Source organism: Podarcis gaigeae (genome assembly GCF_964106915.1).
Source record: "Podarcis gaigeae genome assembly, chromosome: 1".
NCBI lineage: Eukaryota > Metazoa > Chordata > Lepidosauria > Squamata > Lacertidae > Podarcis > Podarcis gaigeae.
The window spans coordinates 40,616,250-40,636,569 of NC_139678.1; the positions used below are offsets into that span (position 1 = coordinate 40,616,250).

At 40.5% G+C, this 20,320-nt stretch overlaps 1 protein-coding gene across 1 annotated transcript in view; it reads right to left on the bottom strand.

Annotated features, from left to right (window-relative positions):
- The window catches only part of RASGRP1 (RAS guanyl releasing protein 1), a 46,341-nt gene that overhangs the window by 11,111 nt on the left and 14,910 nt on the right, over nucleotides 1-20,320 (bottom strand). Inside the window, exons 3-9 of the mRNA XM_083744528.1 lie at nucleotides 10,212-10,317; nucleotides 9,092-9,154; nucleotides 7,369-7,500; nucleotides 5,532-5,685; nucleotides 3,687-3,860; nucleotides 3,324-3,440; nucleotides 1,285-1,560 (exon numbers count right to left, since the gene is read on the bottom strand). Of these exons, the coding sequence (XP_083600654.1) occupies nucleotides 1,285-1,560; nucleotides 3,324-3,440; nucleotides 3,687-3,860; nucleotides 5,532-5,685; nucleotides 7,369-7,500; nucleotides 9,092-9,154; nucleotides 10,212-10,317 (1,022 nt within the window). The remainder of the gene's footprint in view (nucleotides 1-1,284; nucleotides 1,561-3,323; nucleotides 3,441-3,686; nucleotides 3,861-5,531; nucleotides 5,686-7,368; nucleotides 7,501-9,091; nucleotides 9,155-10,211; nucleotides 10,318-20,320) is intronic.

The window sequence follows — 20,320 nt, forward strand, 5'->3', positions numbered from 1 at the left end:
TAATGGGAAGCAAATGTTTTGTGGACCAAAGTCCACGAGAGAACAACTTGTGATAGCAGTGGCATGTGGGGTGAAGCATCTTACAGCTTCAGTTCTTAGAGCCAATTCTAATCTTAGTATTGCAGAGCAGATACTCCCAAAAAGGGTTTCCATGCGTTTAGAGCTCCATGAGACCATGCTGATATATTCACTCCCACACAGGTGAGCTGCAGTGTGTGGTATGTACCCATGCGACACCTACCATTCACCCTCCACTCTCAGAAGTAGGCCACTGGCATGGAAAGTTACACGGAATCTGGCAATCTAAGAAGGCAACTGTGCATCTATTCTAGAACTCCTTATAGCTGTAGGACAACCTAGATAAGTGATGTGGTTTCGCATCGCAACTGAACCATGACAGTATAGTATCTGAAAGGGCCATAATGAAGCACCATAAATTAGCAGCATTATGTTAGTGAATGATCTCATGGAAGTGGACTCACCAGCCCTCAGGAAAGCAAGTAGGCACACTCTTAGTGGTTTTCCAAAAATCACAAGGTCTATCTCCCTATTGATATGTCATTGTACTGCAGAGCAAAGACCTACAATGCACTGTGTCAGGAAACTTTTGGGTATCACATGACAGGACAGGGTCTCAAAGATGTGCTCTCCCAAGTCAACATTCCCAGCACGTTCACACTCCTGTCTCAGTGATGTCTACGCTAGCTTTGTCATGTCCACAGAAGTGAAGGTGGTATAATCTCCAAGGAGCCGTCTTCAGGCACCAGACCAACTGGGCATTACAAAGATGTCTGCATCTGTGACACAAAGGCTAGCAACATTAACCTTGCCATGTAAGCAGTCCCTTGCAGATGACTGCAGTGGCTGGAGACAGACAGTCAGGTCATGTATCCAGAGGAGAAATGACCACTGGGAGAATGGCACAGGGAGAAGAAATACCATGGTGCATCTGCAGCAACACACCTGGACACTTTTCGTTGCACCCAGCTGCAGCCAGCTCCCGTATCAGTCTCTACAGCCACCGCAGGCACTGTAACCTTCCAACAGTAAACTTCCAAAAGCACATTCTGCCATTGTATCCCAAGACAGACAAATGCCAACAACATCATACTGGTCTACAACAACAACATCATGAGCAAAGACCTACAGGGAACAAATACGCTGCCTACCTTAAAATTGCTTGGCCTGGTTTAACAGTCTAAGCTTTCTGTCATTTAAATAATTCCACAGGATGGGGGAAAGTAAAAGACATTTAAAATATGATCTGTAAAGACGGAGACTTACTGTGAGGAGATGAACAAGATCCTTGTTAGCTTCCAGGGGAGGGCCTATCTCTTGCAGCTGTATCAGTTCATTGACATGATTATACAAAGAATACAATTTATGTATATTAACTTTTTTGTCTTCCAAGTAATCTGGCATGGCCTCATAAAGGGAGATCAAGTCTTTTAGATGTACTCCAAGGATAGGGATCTTAAAGTTACTGCACTCGCTGTAAGCACGTCGATAATTATCATAGTTCCTACAAGATGATAGCAGTTCTGTCATTTCATTAAACACCTAAAGAAAAACAAAGAAAAGCACTAATTCACTACGCTCACCATTAGGGCCACTTTAGAACCACATCACCAGCAGATGAATTTCACATACTTGCTGTTAAATCCAATGTAAATATACTGCCTGAATTTCAAGCCATGGCTTAGGACTCATGATTCCCCCGTCCCCTTCCCTTATCTAGTGTGGATGACAGTGGATGACATTAGAATCTTATACATCTTTTTTAGATTAATTGCAGTTTAGCATAGCATCCTAATCCTAACTGTAAAGGTAAAGGGACCCCTGACCATTAGGTCCAGCCGTAACCGACTCTGGGGCTGCGGCGCTCATCTCGCTTTATTGGCCGAGGGAGCCGGCGTACAGCTTCCAGGTCATGTGGCCAGCATGACTAAGCCGCTTCTGGCAAACCAGAGCAGCGCACGGAAACGCCGTTTACCTTCCCGCTGAAGCGGTACCTATTTATCTACTTACACTTTGATGTGCTTTCGAACTGTTAGGTTGGCAGGAGCAGGGACCAAGCAACGGGAGCTCACCCCGTCACGGGGATTAGAACCGCCGACCTTCTGATGGGCAAGTCCTAGGCTCTGTGGTTTAACCCACGGCACCACTTGGGTCCCTCAATCCTAAACTGTTGTTAATCTTAAATACCGTGAGCTGAAGTGAAACTTGCTTGTTTCAACTCGCCACTGTCCATGTTCAGAAACACAGTAAACTGCCGTATTTTTCGCCCTATAGGACGCACTTTTTCCCCTCCAAAAATGAAGGGGAAATCTGGGTGCGTCCTATGGGGTGAGTGCAGGCTTTCGCTGAAGCTTGGAGAGCGAGAGGGGTCAGTGCGCACCAACCCCTCTCACTCTCCAGGCTTCAGGAAGACATCCGCAGCCTAGGCAGCCCTGCGGGAGTTCCCGCAGGGCTGTCTAGGCTGCGGATAGCAGCCTGCCGCCCAGCGCGAGGGGCGCCCTGAAGCAGAGCGCCCCTCGCGCCGGGCCGACATCCGCAGCGTGGGGAGCCCTGCAGGAGTTCCCCGCAGGGCTCCCCATGCTGCGGATAGCAGCCTGCCGCCCGGCGGGCAGGGCGCGCTGAAGCAGAGCGCCCCACGCACCAGGCAGACATCGGCCAGTCCCACAAGCTCGGGGGACAGCAGGGAGGCGCAGCGCCGCCATCCCGCTGTTCCTCGACCTGGTTCAGTTTCCCTGACCTGGTTTTGGGGGGAAATAAAGGGGGGAAATTCCTTTATTTCCCCCCAAAAAAACTAGGTGCGTCCTATGGGACGGAGCGTCCTATGGGACGAAAAATACGGTATGCTTAATCTAAAAACAGAAGTGAAGGATTCCAAACTCCTCCTTGCAATCCCACTGGAGGAGAAGGGAGGGGAGCTCACAAGTCTGAGGGTTGCTGAAATTTTTTCTCATGATGCTCAAATATGGTTTAGTTTTACATCTGAATAAGGCCACCAACATGAGTGTTGTGTAAGCACATGATAGCTGTAAGCACATGATAGACAACTTCTCTTTTTATAAATCAGGCTTTAGCTACAGTGGCAAAAACTCAACAAACTATTAATTGAGCAATATTTCCATTTTGGTGGCATAAATAATAAATGAGTATATTTATTGTGAAAGGGACCCATAATTGTGAGAGGAATATAGTCTGTTTTCAAATCTGATTTCATTATTGTGAATCACTTTTACAATTCTTATGGCTGAAAAGCAGTATACAAATATTGCAAAATAAAGACACGGAACAGAGGGAAGAGTTCAACAAACCTTATGAATATCATGAGGAACGTGAGAACTTGTTTCTTTAAGTCTAGAGATGGAACTGTGGCAAAGGCCACCTATCACAGCCATTAATGTATTAAAATTCTGCAACTGATGAAGTTTCTGTGTAAAAAAAATTGGAACACTCAGTATTCAGTTTTTGATTTTGATACTTCTCAACTGACATGATAGAACAGAGAGAGACCTGACCTCAGTGAGATTTAACTCCATTTAACACAATTTAATTCAATGTCAGTATCCACAATCTGGCCCACATTTATATATTTCGCCCTTCCCAAATTATTCTAAATAGGTGCGGGGGGGGGGGGGAGAATTACTTCAAAAAACTCAAAACAATTTACAGCTGACCTGGGCCACATGAATGAATTTGATGAATACTTCAGCTCGAAGCTGCGGTGTCGGCCTATTGAGTACCATTAGCTGCACCCACTGGGAGATACCATTACAAAGAGCAATTGAGCGTTCCATGGTTGGATTGTCCTTCACACAGCCATTCATGATGTAGTTCTGATAATCTGGAAGCTTAAAAGAAAAGAAGGTTGGTGGAGCAAAATTAACATTAACTCTGCTTCCATTACTGTATTCCTTACACCCTCTGTTTTGCTGTGAGACAGACCTCTAAAGCAGGCGTGTCCAAAGTCCGTTGTGGGTGTGGGGGTTTATTTCCTGGGGTAAAATCCTAAAAAAAGCTCAACAACTTTGGTTGACCCTCTGGTTGGCCCCCACAGAGCCCTTCACTTCATCAAATCTGGCCCTCTTTGAAATAATTTTGGAAAACGCTGCTCTAAAGTCTTTAATGGCTATGTGATACCTAATGTGTAGGTGTCCTGCTTCATTTTGAACATCTCCATCCCCAAACTGGACATTTTTAATAGCTGCTTAGAAATTCTCCATATGAGCAAAGTTATCCACATGGCAAGCTGCTCCATACATTATTTCTAAGCAGTACATGGAGCAAACTGTATGCCAGGGGTGGGCAACCTTTTTTCAGTCACATTCCCTCACAGGTAAATCTGTCAGGAGCTGTGGGTGGAGTCAGAACCACTGACAGACAGAACCTGACAAAAAGGTGTTATGGATTCACTAACCCGAAATAAAGACCATCCTACTTAATTTTTCACCGATCCTATATTAATATGCTCGCATATAACCATCACTGGGTTTGGATTACAGTCAAATATGTACACAGAGGATGAGAGTTGTTCCTATTATTATTTAATTTGTTTAATTGATTAATTAATTTTAATTAATTAAAACCACACCAAGGTATTGTTCTGGAAAACAAGTGAAAGTAATTCCTTTCTGTAGAAGCTTATTAATTTGTTCTCAGACTACTAAAGGGAAAACTTCTATTATACAACCAGGAAATACATTATCCCTACGCTTCTTGTAACCAATAATCATTAACAGTTTAATGGCAAAATGTTAAGCATTATATAAGTGTGTGTGTGTCTGTGTGTCAGGGATACACAGAGACGTGACTCCAGCTTTCAAGGCTGTTAGATTTTAACTTAGCACATGAGAGGAGTCATGAACCTAGAGCTTAAAATAAAAAGTACTGACACATGACTAAGTGAGAGCTTTTACAGTTTATTCCCCTAACTGCTAAACTTACATCTGAGAATCTGAGCAATGTTATTCAGGAGACAGGAGGAGTATGTTAGGGTTTTGAGGGGGGACACATTCCACAGCTTTGGAGCAATATGGTTATGCATTTTCAAGCAAAAGGGTGAAGAGAATAAATAACTGATATTTATAAACAACCTGTTCCTGATGCAAAACAAATCATGCACAATTTTGGCCCAACAGAATAGGACTGCCAGGTTTAATGGGTTGCATCCAGTGGTGGCTTTACACTAGTGAAAAGCACTTCCGCAAGTCAAGATTCACTGCAGCTGCTCCTACACCTGATGAAAAACTGAATCTGAAGATTGGGGGGACCTTACATAACAGGATGAAATATGGTGCAAAGGATTATAGTAGGTAAGCAGCTTGGCAAAAACTGAATAACTTGCCTTGTATGAACATAAACAACATCTGCTAGTCAAATGTCACCATTGGATGCAATCCATTATGACCCATTAACAGTATTTAAGATATTTGCCTTTTGTAACTTTCTATCCACTGGGAAGGAAATGTCCCCAAAGCCTACTAGACTAGACTATTTTAAAACCAAAAAATCCATCTGCTCACTGATATCCGTCGGAAGGATTTGAATTCAAGGTAAGTGAGGTGGTCTGACAACTCCTCTGGTTCCAAGTGATCAAAGAGTAGTGACACTTTCCGTTTCTTACTGCTATTAGATTTTATCCGCTGCGTGATCTTTCTGGACCACTCTCGGGCATTTCTTTAAAAAGAAAGAGAAAGGAAAACCAAAAGGGGTAATTTATCGTCTGCAGCAAAATTTACTAGCATATTCCTTTCCAAACAAAATCACACATTCATTCATTCAATTTATATCCCTCTCAAAGGAGAACATGGCAAAAAACCACAATAATAATCATACTGACAATATAGTTTTAAAAAACATAATAATCACGATAATAATTTTATTATTTATGCCTCATCCATCTGACTGGGTTGCCCCAGCCACTCTGACTGGCTTCCAACAGATATAAAAACATAACAAAACATCAAACATTAAAAATTTCCCTATACGGGGCTGCCCTCAGATGTCTAAAAACTGTTATAAAAACAATTTAAAACTTTCTCTCAGCCAGCGATTTCAGGGTTTCCAGGAACAGTGTACTTCAACCATCAAATTGAGTAAATAGAAATGTTCTTAAATTCCTCCTGAAAGCTAATAATGAGGGAGTCAGAGCCACCTCATGAATGAGGGCACTCAAGAAACAGGGTGAAACCACTGAAAAGGCCATGATGGGTCAATGCCAACCAGACAGTCCCTGGCGGCAGCAGCACCAACAAGCCCTCACCTGTCAATCATAAGGTCTGAGGTGGATGAGGTTCTTTTAGGTACTTGGGTCCTAAGCCATTTAGGGCTTTATATGCTAGTACTAACACCATTAATTGGGCCTAGCAGTGTTTTCAGGACCAGTGATACATGGTTTTTTTAGAACTGGCTGCCCATATTTGCATTCTGCTCCAATTATAACTAAATGAACAAACTGCAATTTGTGTCCTCAGTGAAGACATGAATTCAAATGGATACGAGTACGCAACAAATGTATTATAATTTTCACAGCCAAGAGATGAACTAATTTCAATATCCTTCTGCTTAATCAGGTGTCACTGCTTAACCGAATTAGCAGAAAGTAATATCACATGCAAGATGTCTTTCTTTCAAGGAGAGAACTGCAGGAAGTGAACTTCAGATAAGAGCATTTCTCTCCAGTATTTATAGTAAACCAGATAAAATACCCAGAAGTAAATCAAGCAAAGACACAACAAGGACAGGAGCCAGACAGATATGTGTCTATTGCTTGAAGTTATCTTTCCATAAGGCGAATTCTTCTGCAAAGAAAAAATACTGCTTCGGGGGGAGGCCTTTTTTTAGCAGAATCCACCTCCCCCAAGAAATGTGGGGTATGCAGGAAAAAGCCTCATTTGTGCTAGCTAAACAGCACAACTGTTTAGTTGAATCTGGACCTAAACATTTTTCTAAAGGCCCAACTTGTATGTGCAATCCACTGTGTGGTCATGTTTGAATCACAACTGCAACGGGACACCATTTGTGTGAAATGAGTCCCTGTCTATGGCAATTTATACCCGGTCATTATTACTGTTGAAGTCTATTCCTAAGCTGCCTTTTGGCCAAGGTGCCCAAACAAATACAAAACCCAAGTAAAAATTGCAACTTACAAAAATGTAAAACAATAAATGTTATTTTTTTAAAAAAAAGACTAGATGCCAAATCCTTCCTGTTCATACAAAAAGGACTCACAAAAACACCAGAGAGAACATTAGAGATTCTCCTTCCTTGGAGGTTTTTAAGCAGCAATAGCTTTCGTGTGTGTGTGTGTGTGTGTGTGTGTGTGTGTTTCTCCCAATATATTAAGACCTTGACACTCACATTTGAGATGTGTCAATTAGGCGACAGTGCAACTCCTCACCATTAACTCTCACCAATTCTTGAAATTCCTCCATGGCGTTTGTAAGATTGGAATCTGTTTTGAACATGACCCAGAATTCTCTTATCCAATACCTGTTGATAACAACAATAAAATTATGTTGTATTTATAACTTTGTATGCCATTAGTAGACACAAACCCAATAAATCATTAGCTTTATCCACTTTATCACCTAACCAACCATCTTCCGATTTCTGCTATATTTAAAATATATTTAATACATTTAGCAAATTTGATCTTCAGACTCCTTCTCAACTTCTGGCTTACATTTGGCTTGCTGGAGGCTGTACTCCTCACAATCATCCCCTCCTCTTTATTCGTTGGATAAGATTTCTATTTGATTCTAAGAAATTATGTCACTTTTGAGAAATATACCTTTTTGAAATTAAATATATGACTGTGCAGGATTTCCTGGGCAATTTTCCACCTACATATAATGTTGAATTTGAAAGTGCTGTGGCTACTGTTTCTGCCTTGCTTTATGTTGGTTTCTCAACTTGATTTTCTAAGGCACAATGGTTTACTGTACCTAGGCCATTTAGTTTCTACTATCATGACCCACATTCACGTATACTTTGTCAATCTAAGGGTTGAAGTTTCCCATTGATGTTTTATATTTTGGCGGCCATTCCCATTACTTCTTGTGCCTCATTATCAATATCCAACATTTGGTTCAGTGCCGGAGAATGGATTACACAGTCTTCATAGAACTCATAATCTTAAAACTTAAAGGGGGGGTGTTAAGTTGTGGGTGAACATATCAGACGACATAGCGATTCTTCAAATAGCTCTTATTTATTCAAAGGCCAGAACAGAACTGAACTGAAGGGTTCAGCCAGCCTGCTTATATAGAGCTCCACTACAACGCAACAGTAACCACTTTCTGTAACTATCCAATCACTGAACGTCACTTTCAATCCCTTATTTGCATATGTGGACCTGAGTGAAAACTATCTACAGTATCCCCCTGCTGGCCCAGGGTGAGACCTTCAGTACATAACAGGGGGGATGACAATCTAGTTTGGCAGCTTTGGGGAGGGAGCTTTAACCCTTTGTCTTCACTATTTTCCCGACCTAGAACAGCCCCCACTCCCCAAAATTGCTTAGTTTGCTAATAATATCACATCTCCTTGGGCCCTTAGAATGGGGGTTGTTAATTTTCACCCACCCTTCCTAACATAGCAATCCCCACCCCCACAATGTTATTCCCAAATGTTCCTCGGCTCTCAGGATTTTAGTTCAGTGTAGGAGACTGGCAAAGCTATATTACAAGAGTGAAAATCTGTCCATGGATATTAGGATGTAAAAACATTTTACAAATTAAAAGTTTGTAAATGCTGCATCTTTGGTGTCACCACCAGCACATAAATATTTATTTTCTCTTCCCAGACCATATTTAGGACCAAAATAAGCCAAGATTCACCTGGCGCCCCAAGGCTGCAGTTTGCCTGAGTAGATGAAGTACCATGCCTTGATCTTTCACAACCGATAAACAACTGCACAATAAATGTCTGCTTTTATTGCCCTAAAAATAATCATAAGGTATGACCTAACAAATACTTCCCTTCTTTTTTAAAAAAACACACTTGATTAATACCAAAAAAGGAAAAAATTCATCACAAGTTTCATTTAATAGACTATCTGTTTAAAAAGAAGTGTTCTTACCTTACAAGGTAACATATTTTATAGCAAAGCACAGAAGAATTATTTTCCAGAGCATCCAGATATGTAATAAATTGCTAAGGAAAATATGTCAAAAGCCTATAGAAAAGAAGGAAGTTCATAAAACCCATCTGAAAATACTAATATTACAGCTAAATTGTTTAAATAATAACAGAATATTGTCATAATAAAATTTTGTTACATAAAAATGTAAACAGTTTTTTTTTTTTAAAAAAAAGAGCAGAGCAACCAACACTTTAGCAAAAGAATAAAAGATACTAATGGCCTCATTCACATATCACTTTAAACCAAACCTTTGTTTACAGTTTATGGTTTGTTTGGAGAGAAACAAACCATGAGCCTGGCTGTGGATGTAATACTAAGTGAGATAATAACTTAATTTGTGGCAATGCAGTGGCAACAAGGGAGGAGCAAAGCACCCATGATTTCATCAGTATGCTGTACATTCATAGTTAAAGCACAGTTTCGTGTAACTATGGTTTAAAGTGATGCATAAACCAGGTCAATATGTAGATAATATCAGCTAGTACCTCTACATATCCTTCAGTTCAAATGGTCTATATTTGCAAACTTTGATTTTGCTAGCTTTATATTCATTTGGTTGGTTTGAAGTTAACAGGTGAGCAGTGATACCCAAGGGTTGTCAACCAAGAAGATTCCAGTGATTATATTCTTGTGGCCATAGGAAAGTGCCTTATACTGGAACTTTGAAAACTATAGTATGAAACCAAGCTCATATGCAGCTCCCAAAATAATGTGCTGATTGGAATTACTAGCTTTTGCTCTTCCCAAGTGTTCCAGTGCAGTCCTTCCAGTATTTTGAGAGAAATTACTCTTAAAAATAAACATTTTAATGCAATTTTTCATGCGGATTTTTTTTTAAAGTCCAAACTGTGTTACATCTAAGTAACAGGCTCCAAAGGGGTGGGTGGTGGGTGTGATGAATATAGAATATAGGAACTAAGACCAAGAAAATTCTAAGGACCTGATTTGTTTCATGTTCATTAAGGAATTTGCTGTTAGGAATGCCCATTCCCCCAAATGATACCATAGCTTCTCTATTAGGAATTAATGAAATAGTTGCAAATGTTTAAAAGGATATAGATCAATAAGTTTTCGCAGCATCTCAGTGGAGGAGATAATAAGCCGGTGCATGCTCAGTGTTACCTTCAGCAGTTGGTAGTTTTTAAGCAGGTTTCCTTCTGAATCTAAAAGAGCAATTCAGTGTTATTAGGAACATGGGGGGAAAGTTCAACACAGTCTGTACTAGATTTTCTAGCTTCCAGCTTGGCCTGTTCATAGACCCTTCTATGGCACGGATAGCTTACTAAGCAAGGGGCTGTATGGTCATCAGAAGAAACACTGGGAGACAGGCTAACTGCACCTACCTGTGGGCTCCGTTGCCTTTCCTTTTTAATTAGAAGAGCACCTTTTTACATTAATGTACTCAAGGAGATATAAAACCTACAGAAATGGCAAAATAAACAACAACAAAACACACTGTCACCCTATAATGATTCAAAATATAACGAAAAAACAAATGAACAAAATTTAAGTATCCAGTTTGTATATAGTTTTACAAGATATCGGAATACAATAAAACAAAATTACCACCAACCATTACAACCAATGAATAATTACAACCAACCAAGCCAAGTCTGTGAAAATGCAATACACAAAATAGGCTACATCATGTAGCAAGATGACTCAGGCCCCATATTGGTCAAGGACCAGCTGACAGTGTGGTGGTGCCCTTTTCCAACTTGGTTTAGGCATTGTGAAACTTCCCAGAGATCTCTTTTTCTAGGAAATTTGTGTGTGACATTTCAGTTCTATGTCAGTTCAGATGTGTGTGACATTTCAGTTCTATGTCATGGGGGGGAAATGGAGGAAAGCTGGACTGGGTTCTCAAAAGACTGGGAAGTGAACTTAAGTGGAGGACCTACAGTCTCTTGGAACCCAGCTGGGGATTTCATGGGTGTAGGTTAGTGATTCACCAACCCCCATCCTTTCTGTGTCGAAGCTCAGATACTGGACAGGGAAGGTACAGTATTCCAAACCAGAAAAGGAAGGTGTTCCATCCATGTTCTTCATTTTTGGGACCTTACTGATAGTTTACTCCCTTGGTTCCCCATCCACAGTTTGATTAAAGAAATGCGGCATTGCAGGAATAGTGTTTTTTACAAGCAGGTAAGCGTCATCAGGCATCAGGCACATTCAAGGGATCTGGAAGCCCTTCAAGTGAATTTGCATTCTTCCTTAAAACTACAGTGGTACCTCAGTTTATGAACTTAATCCGTTCCGGAATTCCATTCCTAAACCAAAGCCGTTCTTAAACCGAGGCGCACTTTCCCTAATGAGGCCTCCCGCCACCGGTGCCCTTCCATCGTTTGGCTTCTGTTCATAGACAAAGGTAAAGTTCGCTAACTACCAGTACTTCCAGTTTTGCAGAGTTCTTATACCGAATAGTTCGTAAACAGGGCTGTTCTTAAACCGAGGTACAGTACCTGAAAAGTAACAAGTGCAAGGCCTACTCTCCAACAAAGCACTTAAGATGGGTTTATCTTGGTTCCCAAAAGAGTATCTTAGATTATATACAGACAGATCTTCAGTTAGACTAAATTGCCACTCAGGCTTACAGAGAAGTAAATCCAAGAACAGGACTGAATCAATTATCTAAACAAAGTGACAAATGACACTTTTTAATGCTAGTGAAAGTACTTGCTAAACATTAACACTCATTTTGCTGCAGGGCGTACTGGTGTGAACTATTTTCCCTAGTACTTACATTGAAGCCAAGGCTTACATTGCAAGTGTTGATAACCGCCTACGGTTCTGTGGCTTTTGGCCAAATACAGTATTGCAATTTCATTCAATTCTTAAGACACTTGCTGGTTTGAGTAGAAGCATAAGCTCCTTGCTTGTTTAATACACAATATATTCCCCTGAAACAAGGTAAATGCATGCTCTAACATCTTTTAAAATGTTGCCAGATGTGAATAAAAGGCAACAAAGCAGAATTATATACTTTTGAAGCAGTTCTTTAGATGAATATAGTAATAATATGGGGTATCCTTCTCTGTTACTTTAAAACTATCTCTAAGAGCTCTGGTTTCGACTGGAGCAGACCCCAATCAGCCATGAAACTCAGTGAGTCACTTTGAGTCAGTCTCTCTCTCTGACCCTAACCTACCTCACAGGATTGTGGTGAGGATAAAACAGGGGGGGGGGGAGCAGATTAGGAAAACTGTATGGAAGGAAGGATGACAACCCTTCTCTGCCAGCACCACTGCTCCGATAAAAATCAAAGTTCCCAGAAGCTGCTTTAAATTGTGTTTCTTTTTCTATAGCCAGGCAATCCAAACATGGATTTCCCTTGCTTTGTTGTTTCCAGTCCATTTTAGCTTTAAAGGTATTTAAAGGGGACTAGAAATCTGTTTGTATTTCCCCTGTATTTTTCTAAGGAACCCACAGGAATTCAGCATCATGTGATGTTGAATGGTCTGCCTGTGCAAGTATATCAGCTTACCAGACAAAACAATCTCCCTCCCCCCCCCCGCCACAGTTATGGTGGTTCTCCTGAACCCCCAAGCCAATTTCTGCTGACAGGGTTTACTAGGTGACTCCATAATAATAAATAATTAAGGAAAGGATAAGAAAAGAAATGGAAAAGCAACCCGCACATGGTTCTAGGAGGAAACAGTTGTATTAATATATATCTATATAATGCATGTGTGTGCACAGTTGTGCATGTGTTTATATATAACATTTTATGAGAATACATACATACTAAAGCAAAACAGCACACCAAAAAATAATATAGCACCAAAATATAATTCATCATAAAAATCACAAAACCCTTAAATAGAATCAGCAAAACAATGAAGTTTACCCTCATTTTCATGTAACAGGTATTACTCCAATAATAACTCTTCGTGGGTAACAACATCACTTAACACAATTGCTTCAAAGCATTAAGCAAATTATGAGTTCTATCAGTGCTCCAAAAAAACCACACACACAAAATGATGAAAACCCAAAGAAACTAGGAAGAGCAGCGAGCGTTGAACCTTTGGGGAGGGGTCATTCCACAGAGTTAGGAGAACTACAGAGAAAGCCCTGCCCCCTCTTCTCTTGGCAACTTTACCTCTTGGAAGGGAAGTTACCGTACGTGGAGATCTCAAAGATTATTTGAAAAGGCAAGTGGACTCATACAAGCAGATGTTCAAAGATACACTGACCCCAGGCTTAGGAAGGGCTTTGAAAGTAAGAACCAGCTCCTTTAACTGGGTCCAGATACTAACAGCCACCAGTATAGCTGGTTCAGGATTGCTCCTATTGGTGCCCTTCAGTTATGTAGGCCACTGTGTTAAAAGTAGACCCAAGGTTTCTTCAAAGCTGAACCTCCTATTACAGTGTTCAGTGAAGCAACTGGGTATGGTCTGCATTAAATCCACAAAGATCTGGGGAGTTAAAAACTGACTACAGGTCCCAAATGCTGGATATATGCTAGGTATACCCCAAACTGTCCAGCAGCTCATAAGTTCTTTACTCAAAAGTAGACAGAACAACATCTATGCTATATTCTAAATCTTGGATTTTTCATACATTCTCATGCGGAGCTACACACGCTGTAGTAACAAAAGCATTAGAAGAGCACAAGTAGCAAACAGTATTCTTTTAAGTCAACTTCCGCACAGTTTCAAAATGCACTTGAAGTTTGTTCAGTTTATCTTAGCCTTAACAAGTTGAACACTTTAAGCTTTATGAGACTCACTCTCATTTCTTCACTCTAATTTCCGCTTCCATACCTGTCAGTAAAACCACACACCATGCTGGGAAGAAACCCTCTGAGTAAATGTTAAATGCGGTAGAAGTGTGTTGTTAGAATTACCACATTTTGCATTAGGAACCCGTTTTAAAATGTGGTATAGTTTAGTTATGGCTACTTTGCAAATAAAATAACATTGCATTATAAAAATAGAATTGTCTTGGAAATGCTGCTCATTATCAATATTCAGTGCTTTCTCAGTTTCAGAAATCATTTGCTCACATGCTATAAACAATATGGCTGCATTCGTGTTTCCTACATATGTGTGTGTGTGTGTGTGTAATTCATACTCTGAGTAGACCCACTGAAATCAATGCACTTAAGTCCATTAATTTTAATGCGTCTACCATGAGGATAGCTAGCAATGGTTATCACACGGGCCAAATTCTTCTTAAACTGACGGTTGAATTGGTTCACTGTACATATTATTTTCTCACATTTTCTGCTTTGAACCACCCTGGGATCTTCGGATGAAGGGTTGTATACAAATTTAACAAACAATAATACTAATAATAAATAACTCTACATTTTACATTTTGTGCTAGCTTCAACTGCTTTCAGTGGGTTAGCTTACCCTGACATGCCACATAATTATGGGTCTTCTGTTTTTATTCCAGACTCATTTCTCACTTTCCTAACAAGTCGCAGATTGGGAGTCTGTGGCCCCTCAGATGTTTATTTGTGTAATAATTTATGAATCAACTTTTACAGGTGTTTCAAGGTAATTTACAAATATATTGTAAAAACAGCTAGTATGTTGTTGGACTTTAAGCCCCATTAGCCCTAGTCAGAATGGTCAATTGTCAGGGCTCATGGAAATTGATAGTTCAAGAGCATCTGGAAGGCCAAACATTCTCCATCCCTGTTATAACTAGTACTGAAACAAGAAACATGGGCACACTTCAGATTTCAGGGACAGCAGAAATCAATATATATGACCCAACCCATCCTAACCTTGTTCACTTAGATGCTCTGATGGTTTCCACATAACTTAATTTCAAGTTGAGCATGCTTAGGGTCTGCAGGTTTAATAAGACATAGGGTTGCCATACGTCCGGAATTTTCCAGACATACCTGGAATACTGCAGCCGAAAGCAGTGTCAGGGCGGAAACCAGCTAAATGTCCAGGAAAATCCAGACATATGGCAACCAATGTCAGCAGTGTTGTTTTTGCAGATTTCCCTCAAAAATGTCCAATTTCCTTTCAATTTTGTTAAAAAAAGCTCAACAACTTTTCTGTCCAGATGTTCACTTTCTGAAATATGGTAACCATATAAGACATATCTTGCTATTCAACTAAAAAGCTTTAGCAGTACGTAGAAATAAAATTAAAACAGAAACATAAAAAGACAGTGAACTGTTACATCTCCAAATAATGCTTTGCAGCAGATTTTCTCCCCCTTGAAATGCAGTTATTCTATGGCAAGATGCATAGTCCACTATGTCAGAAACTACATAGTCCACTACGTCAAAAACTGCATTTGATTAGCATTTGTACTTCCCAATAAGTTTCTGAAATGGCATTAGTTATACATTTTAAATGGCACTGAGTACACTTTTAGCCTGCCCTTCTATTGAAAAGTTCCAAGGATGTCTTCCACTCTGTCACTGACCAGGTCAAGACCTGCTTAGATTTAATAATGAACACCATTGTGTGTTAATGTGGGCAGTTGTTTAAAGAGTGGTACAACTATAATTATAACTTTATTAGTCTCTTATTAGCCTTTCACCTCCACCTTCCTATGACAAGCACACCCAAGGAGGTTTACAAAACAAAGTAAATACACCATAAGACAAATAAAAATATAGTCATAACCCTAAAAACACAAACACATAGCAGAAGAAGAGGCATAATTCATGTGCAAGCAACAACAACAAAAAGTCTCCATAAAACTGGTAAGAAGGGAGCAGACGGACAAGCTTCCCTTGGAAGATTGTTCTACGGTTTAATTCCATCAGCAAAGAGACAGGAAGGATAGCCTCAGATACCAAACACAAATCTTAGGCAGGTTCATACCGGAAGCCACAATTCCTGAAGTATTCTGGCCCCAAGAATTACGGCATTAAAGGCCAAGGCCAGAGGTCCTCCTTCATGTGCCTCTTCCGTAAGAGGCCCAGAGAGTGGTAACACGAGAACGAGCCTTTCCTGTGGTGGCTCCCCATTTATAGAATTCTCTCCCTAGGACGCCTTCATTATATATCTTTAGGTAGCAGACAAAAACATTTCTCTATAACCAGGCCTTTGGCTAAATGACCATTCTATGGTCTTTTAAATGTGGGGTTGGGGGGTATTGGTTTGTTTTTGTTTTATTATGTATTTTGTGTTCTCATTCTGTATTTTTATGTTGTGAACTGCCCTTTGATCTTCAGAGTAGTAAACAAATTTTAAAAATAAATAAAATAAATTTGGAGCCGCATGTTGGGGGAGGGGGGAGAGATTGCTATTTTGTCTCCTTCCCCCTCCTTTTTGATATTTTTGGTGGATTGCTTCATTACATTGTGTCTACAGTATGGAAGGGCTGTTTGACTATATTTATCTGAACAATAAACTGACAAATATACTCCATACAGCAGAAAATACTTTCTATCCAAAAAATTCAAAACACTGAAAATCACAATTTTTACCCTAGCAGTTTTCATTGACTATATATTAATTCTTTGGTAAATGTTAGCAGTTACAGCTCATTGCCAACAAAGTTGCTCACCATTTTACACTGTTTTTAAAACAATTAAGGCTGAACGTTCATATTTATAGATAGCTGTTTTACATTAGTTAAACACAATCAGCTCTAGTTAGCAAATTAGCATTCTAAAGGGTTCTAAACAAGTCTTCTGTTCCTGTAATGTGATTACTTCCCTATTAACTTCATTTCAGTTGCCAAGCAACATAAAAGCTTTTATGCCACAATTACACTAGGATGAGTTAATGGCACAAAGATTAATCTCATTTTAATACAAAACAGTAAATCTTAACATGCGAACATTTGGGAGGAATAAAATCCAAGATGTACAGTTCAGGGCAAAGATGCTTTAATATACGTACATATTTAGAAGACAGATATGATATATATTGAAAGATAAAATAAGCAAAAGGTAAATAATTTGTTCCTATATTAAGTCCAGGTTCCTATGCAATATTTTTCTTTACAGCATTGGACTTTCCTTTCGCTTCCAGGCATATCCGCAACTGAGCGTCCTTTCGGCTTTGGCCCAGCCGCTTCATCAGCTCTGGATCTACTTGTACTTGCCCTCCGCTCTTCCCCAGTAGCATGTTGGACGCCTTCCGACCTGAGGGGCTCATCTTCCAGCGTCATATCTTTTATATGCCTGTTGTCTTTGTCCATGGAGTTTTCTTGGCAGGGATACTGGAGTGGCTTGCCGGTTCCTCCTCCAGGTGGATCACGTTTGGTCAAAACTCTCCACTATGACCTGTTCATCTTGGGTGCCCTGCTCGGCATAGTTCATAGCTTCTCTGAGTTCTTCAAGCCCCTTCGCCACGGCAAGGCAGTGATCCATGAAGGGGATAGAAGAAGGGGAAGAAATGGAGGTAGTGAGAGATTTTACTTTCTTGGGCTCAATGATCACTGCAGATGGTGACAGCAGCCACGAAATTAAAAGACGCCTGCTTCTTGGGAGAAGGGCAATGACAGGCCTAGACAGCATCTTGAGAAGTAGAGACATCACCTTGCCAACAAAGGTTCGTATAGTTAAAGCTATGGTTTTCCCAGTAGTGATGTATGGAAGTGAGAGCTGGACCATAAAGAAGGCTGATCGCCGAAGAATTGATGCTTTTGAATTATGGTGCTGGAGGAGACTCTTGAGAGTCCCATGGACTGCAAGAAGATCAAACCTCTCCATACTGAAGGAAATCAACCCTGAGTGCTCACTGGAAGGACAGATTGTGAAGCTGAGGCTCCAGTACTTTGGCCACCTCATGAGAAGAGAAGACTCCCTGGAGAAGACCCTGATGTTGGGAAAGATGGAGGGCACAAGGAGAAGGGGACGGCAGAGGACGAGATGGTTGGATAGTGTTTTCGAGGTTACCAGCATGAGTTTGAGCAAACTGCGGGAGGCAGTGGAGGACAGAGGTGCCTGGCGTTCTCTGGTCCATGGGGTCACGAAGAGTCGGACACGACTAAACGACTAAACAACAACAACAACAACATATTAAGTCCAAAGTTATATAACACAAACTACGTTGACTTATTTTTGCAATTTGTTAAGGGTCTGTATGAATGAAATTAAATTGCAGCTGTTTATTGGGAAACTGATACATTTTCACTCTTGCAAATTCATTTAATTAATTATATTCTTGTATTTCCATGTGGAATAGTTAAAACTATAGCAGTTTATTAGGTAATCTGAAGTACTATGACAAAAAGTATAATGGTCTTGTTTATCCTTAAAGATAAAAGACCAAAGACTGGGGTTTTTTGTTTTGTTTTGTTTTTTAAAATATATTAAATTATTTAAGATGCATTTTGAAGTAAAAAATAAACCATGCTAATACCATACTTCAAGTCTCTGAAATCATGGGGAGCAAGTATAGACCCAGCCTGACGAGAAACCCTGCAGTTCTACCCGCAAAATAAAGGCCTAGGTCAAGAATTCAAAATTAATTTTTATAGCAGAGGAATGATGGTTGAAACATGCAGTACCGTTTTAAAGAGACCTGCCAGTTATGAATATATCTTGAAAATCTAAATGCAGCAAAAGACAGTGATTCTGAATTTAAGAGGGGAACCCTTGCTGATGAAGTCTCAAAGTGTCAAGGGAACAAGTGTTTGGCTGGCCTGGAGAAATTCAGACCAGTTGGCAGACCAAGTGTTCAGGGGCATGGCAGAGGTGTCACCACTCCCAGGATGACAGTTCCTGTGCTGTAATAGAAAATGAGAGTCTTCGGAGGAAAGGGCATCACTCTAAGGAAGAAGAAAATGATGCCTTAGAAGGAATCTATTGGGGGGAGAGCGGAGAACAGATGTCCTCCCATGCCAAGGAGTTTATGACAGGCCTGCAAACCAGATAGTGACTTTCTTCGTTGGTGTAAAGGTTGCAGGTGTTGCATATCATTTAGCTATCCTAGAAGACAGGACTGAGGAGGAGTCCTGTGGTCATGGTGCACATTGGCTCGAGTGACACGGGGAAATGTAGACATGAAGTCCTGGAAGCAAAATTCAGGTAGAAAGATAGCATTGATAGGTTCAAGATAATTTCCTTGAAATGCTAACCTTTACATGAGTGGGGCCATCTAGGCAGGCAAGGGTGAGAAGTCTCAATGCGTGGATAAGATGGTGGCACTGGGAGGTTGGGTTTGGAGTTATTAGACACCAAGGAAAGCAGGGCCTGTAGAAATAGGACAGGACCTCACTGTTGGCATTTAAAATAGGGGTGGGGGTGGGGAAGTGGCAGAGCAAGCTTATAAATTGTTTGTTAAGGGAAAGCTGACGTGAGGAGATGGGGATTATTCAGTATAGGATCAATCATCTCTCAGGGATGTTTTTCCACATGTTTTTATGCTTTTCCACATGTGAGAAGGGTACAACCAGGCAATGAGTGTGCAGGAGGATGCAAACTGCCTTAGTATTTCTTCCTGAAATGAAAGGCGGTATACAAATTATTTTAACAAAAATAATGACAGCAATTCAAAGAGGCTAAAGTGGCGTAAGGTAGAACACCCATGCCAGGGACATTTGGAAAGAGATACTATGCACAGATGCTTATATGCTAGAAGCCTCTGAGAAAAAGTGGGCAAGCTGGAGTGGTTGGTTTTAAAGCTCAGATCAAATATAGTGTGCACAATGGAAACTTTGTGGAATGGACATTAATGATAAGGTATCTCTGAATCCAACTCTACTGAAAGGTCAGGGATGGAGCACACTGGATGTGGTGTCTTTTTTTACATCAAAGAGGGCACAGAGTTCAACAATCTCAAAAAGGGAATACACCTACACAGAATCATTGGGGATGGCACTAATGGGTCCCATGAGTAATTTAGTACTGGGAATGTACTGCCAATTGCCTGGCCAAAATGCTCATCTTGAGATGTAGGATGAACTCCACAGGTATTCACAGGGCAAAATGATGTAGTAATGAGTGACTTCAATTATCCTCATACAGACAGGGTACATGCATGGCCCAGCCACAACAAAAAAGGTTGTGCTGGGCTTAATCTTAAGTGGTGCTAAGGACCTGGTACAACATGTAACATTGCTGAACTGACTGCTAGCACTATAGTCACCTCCCCAAAATTCAACATACATGAAAGCAGAGACAACTGTTAAGAAAATTCAACATGAACGCACTTCAAAAAAATGTGGGATTGGTAAAAAGGAAGTTGAAAGGGGAAATCAAATCTCTCCAGAATGCTTGTTGGTTATTCA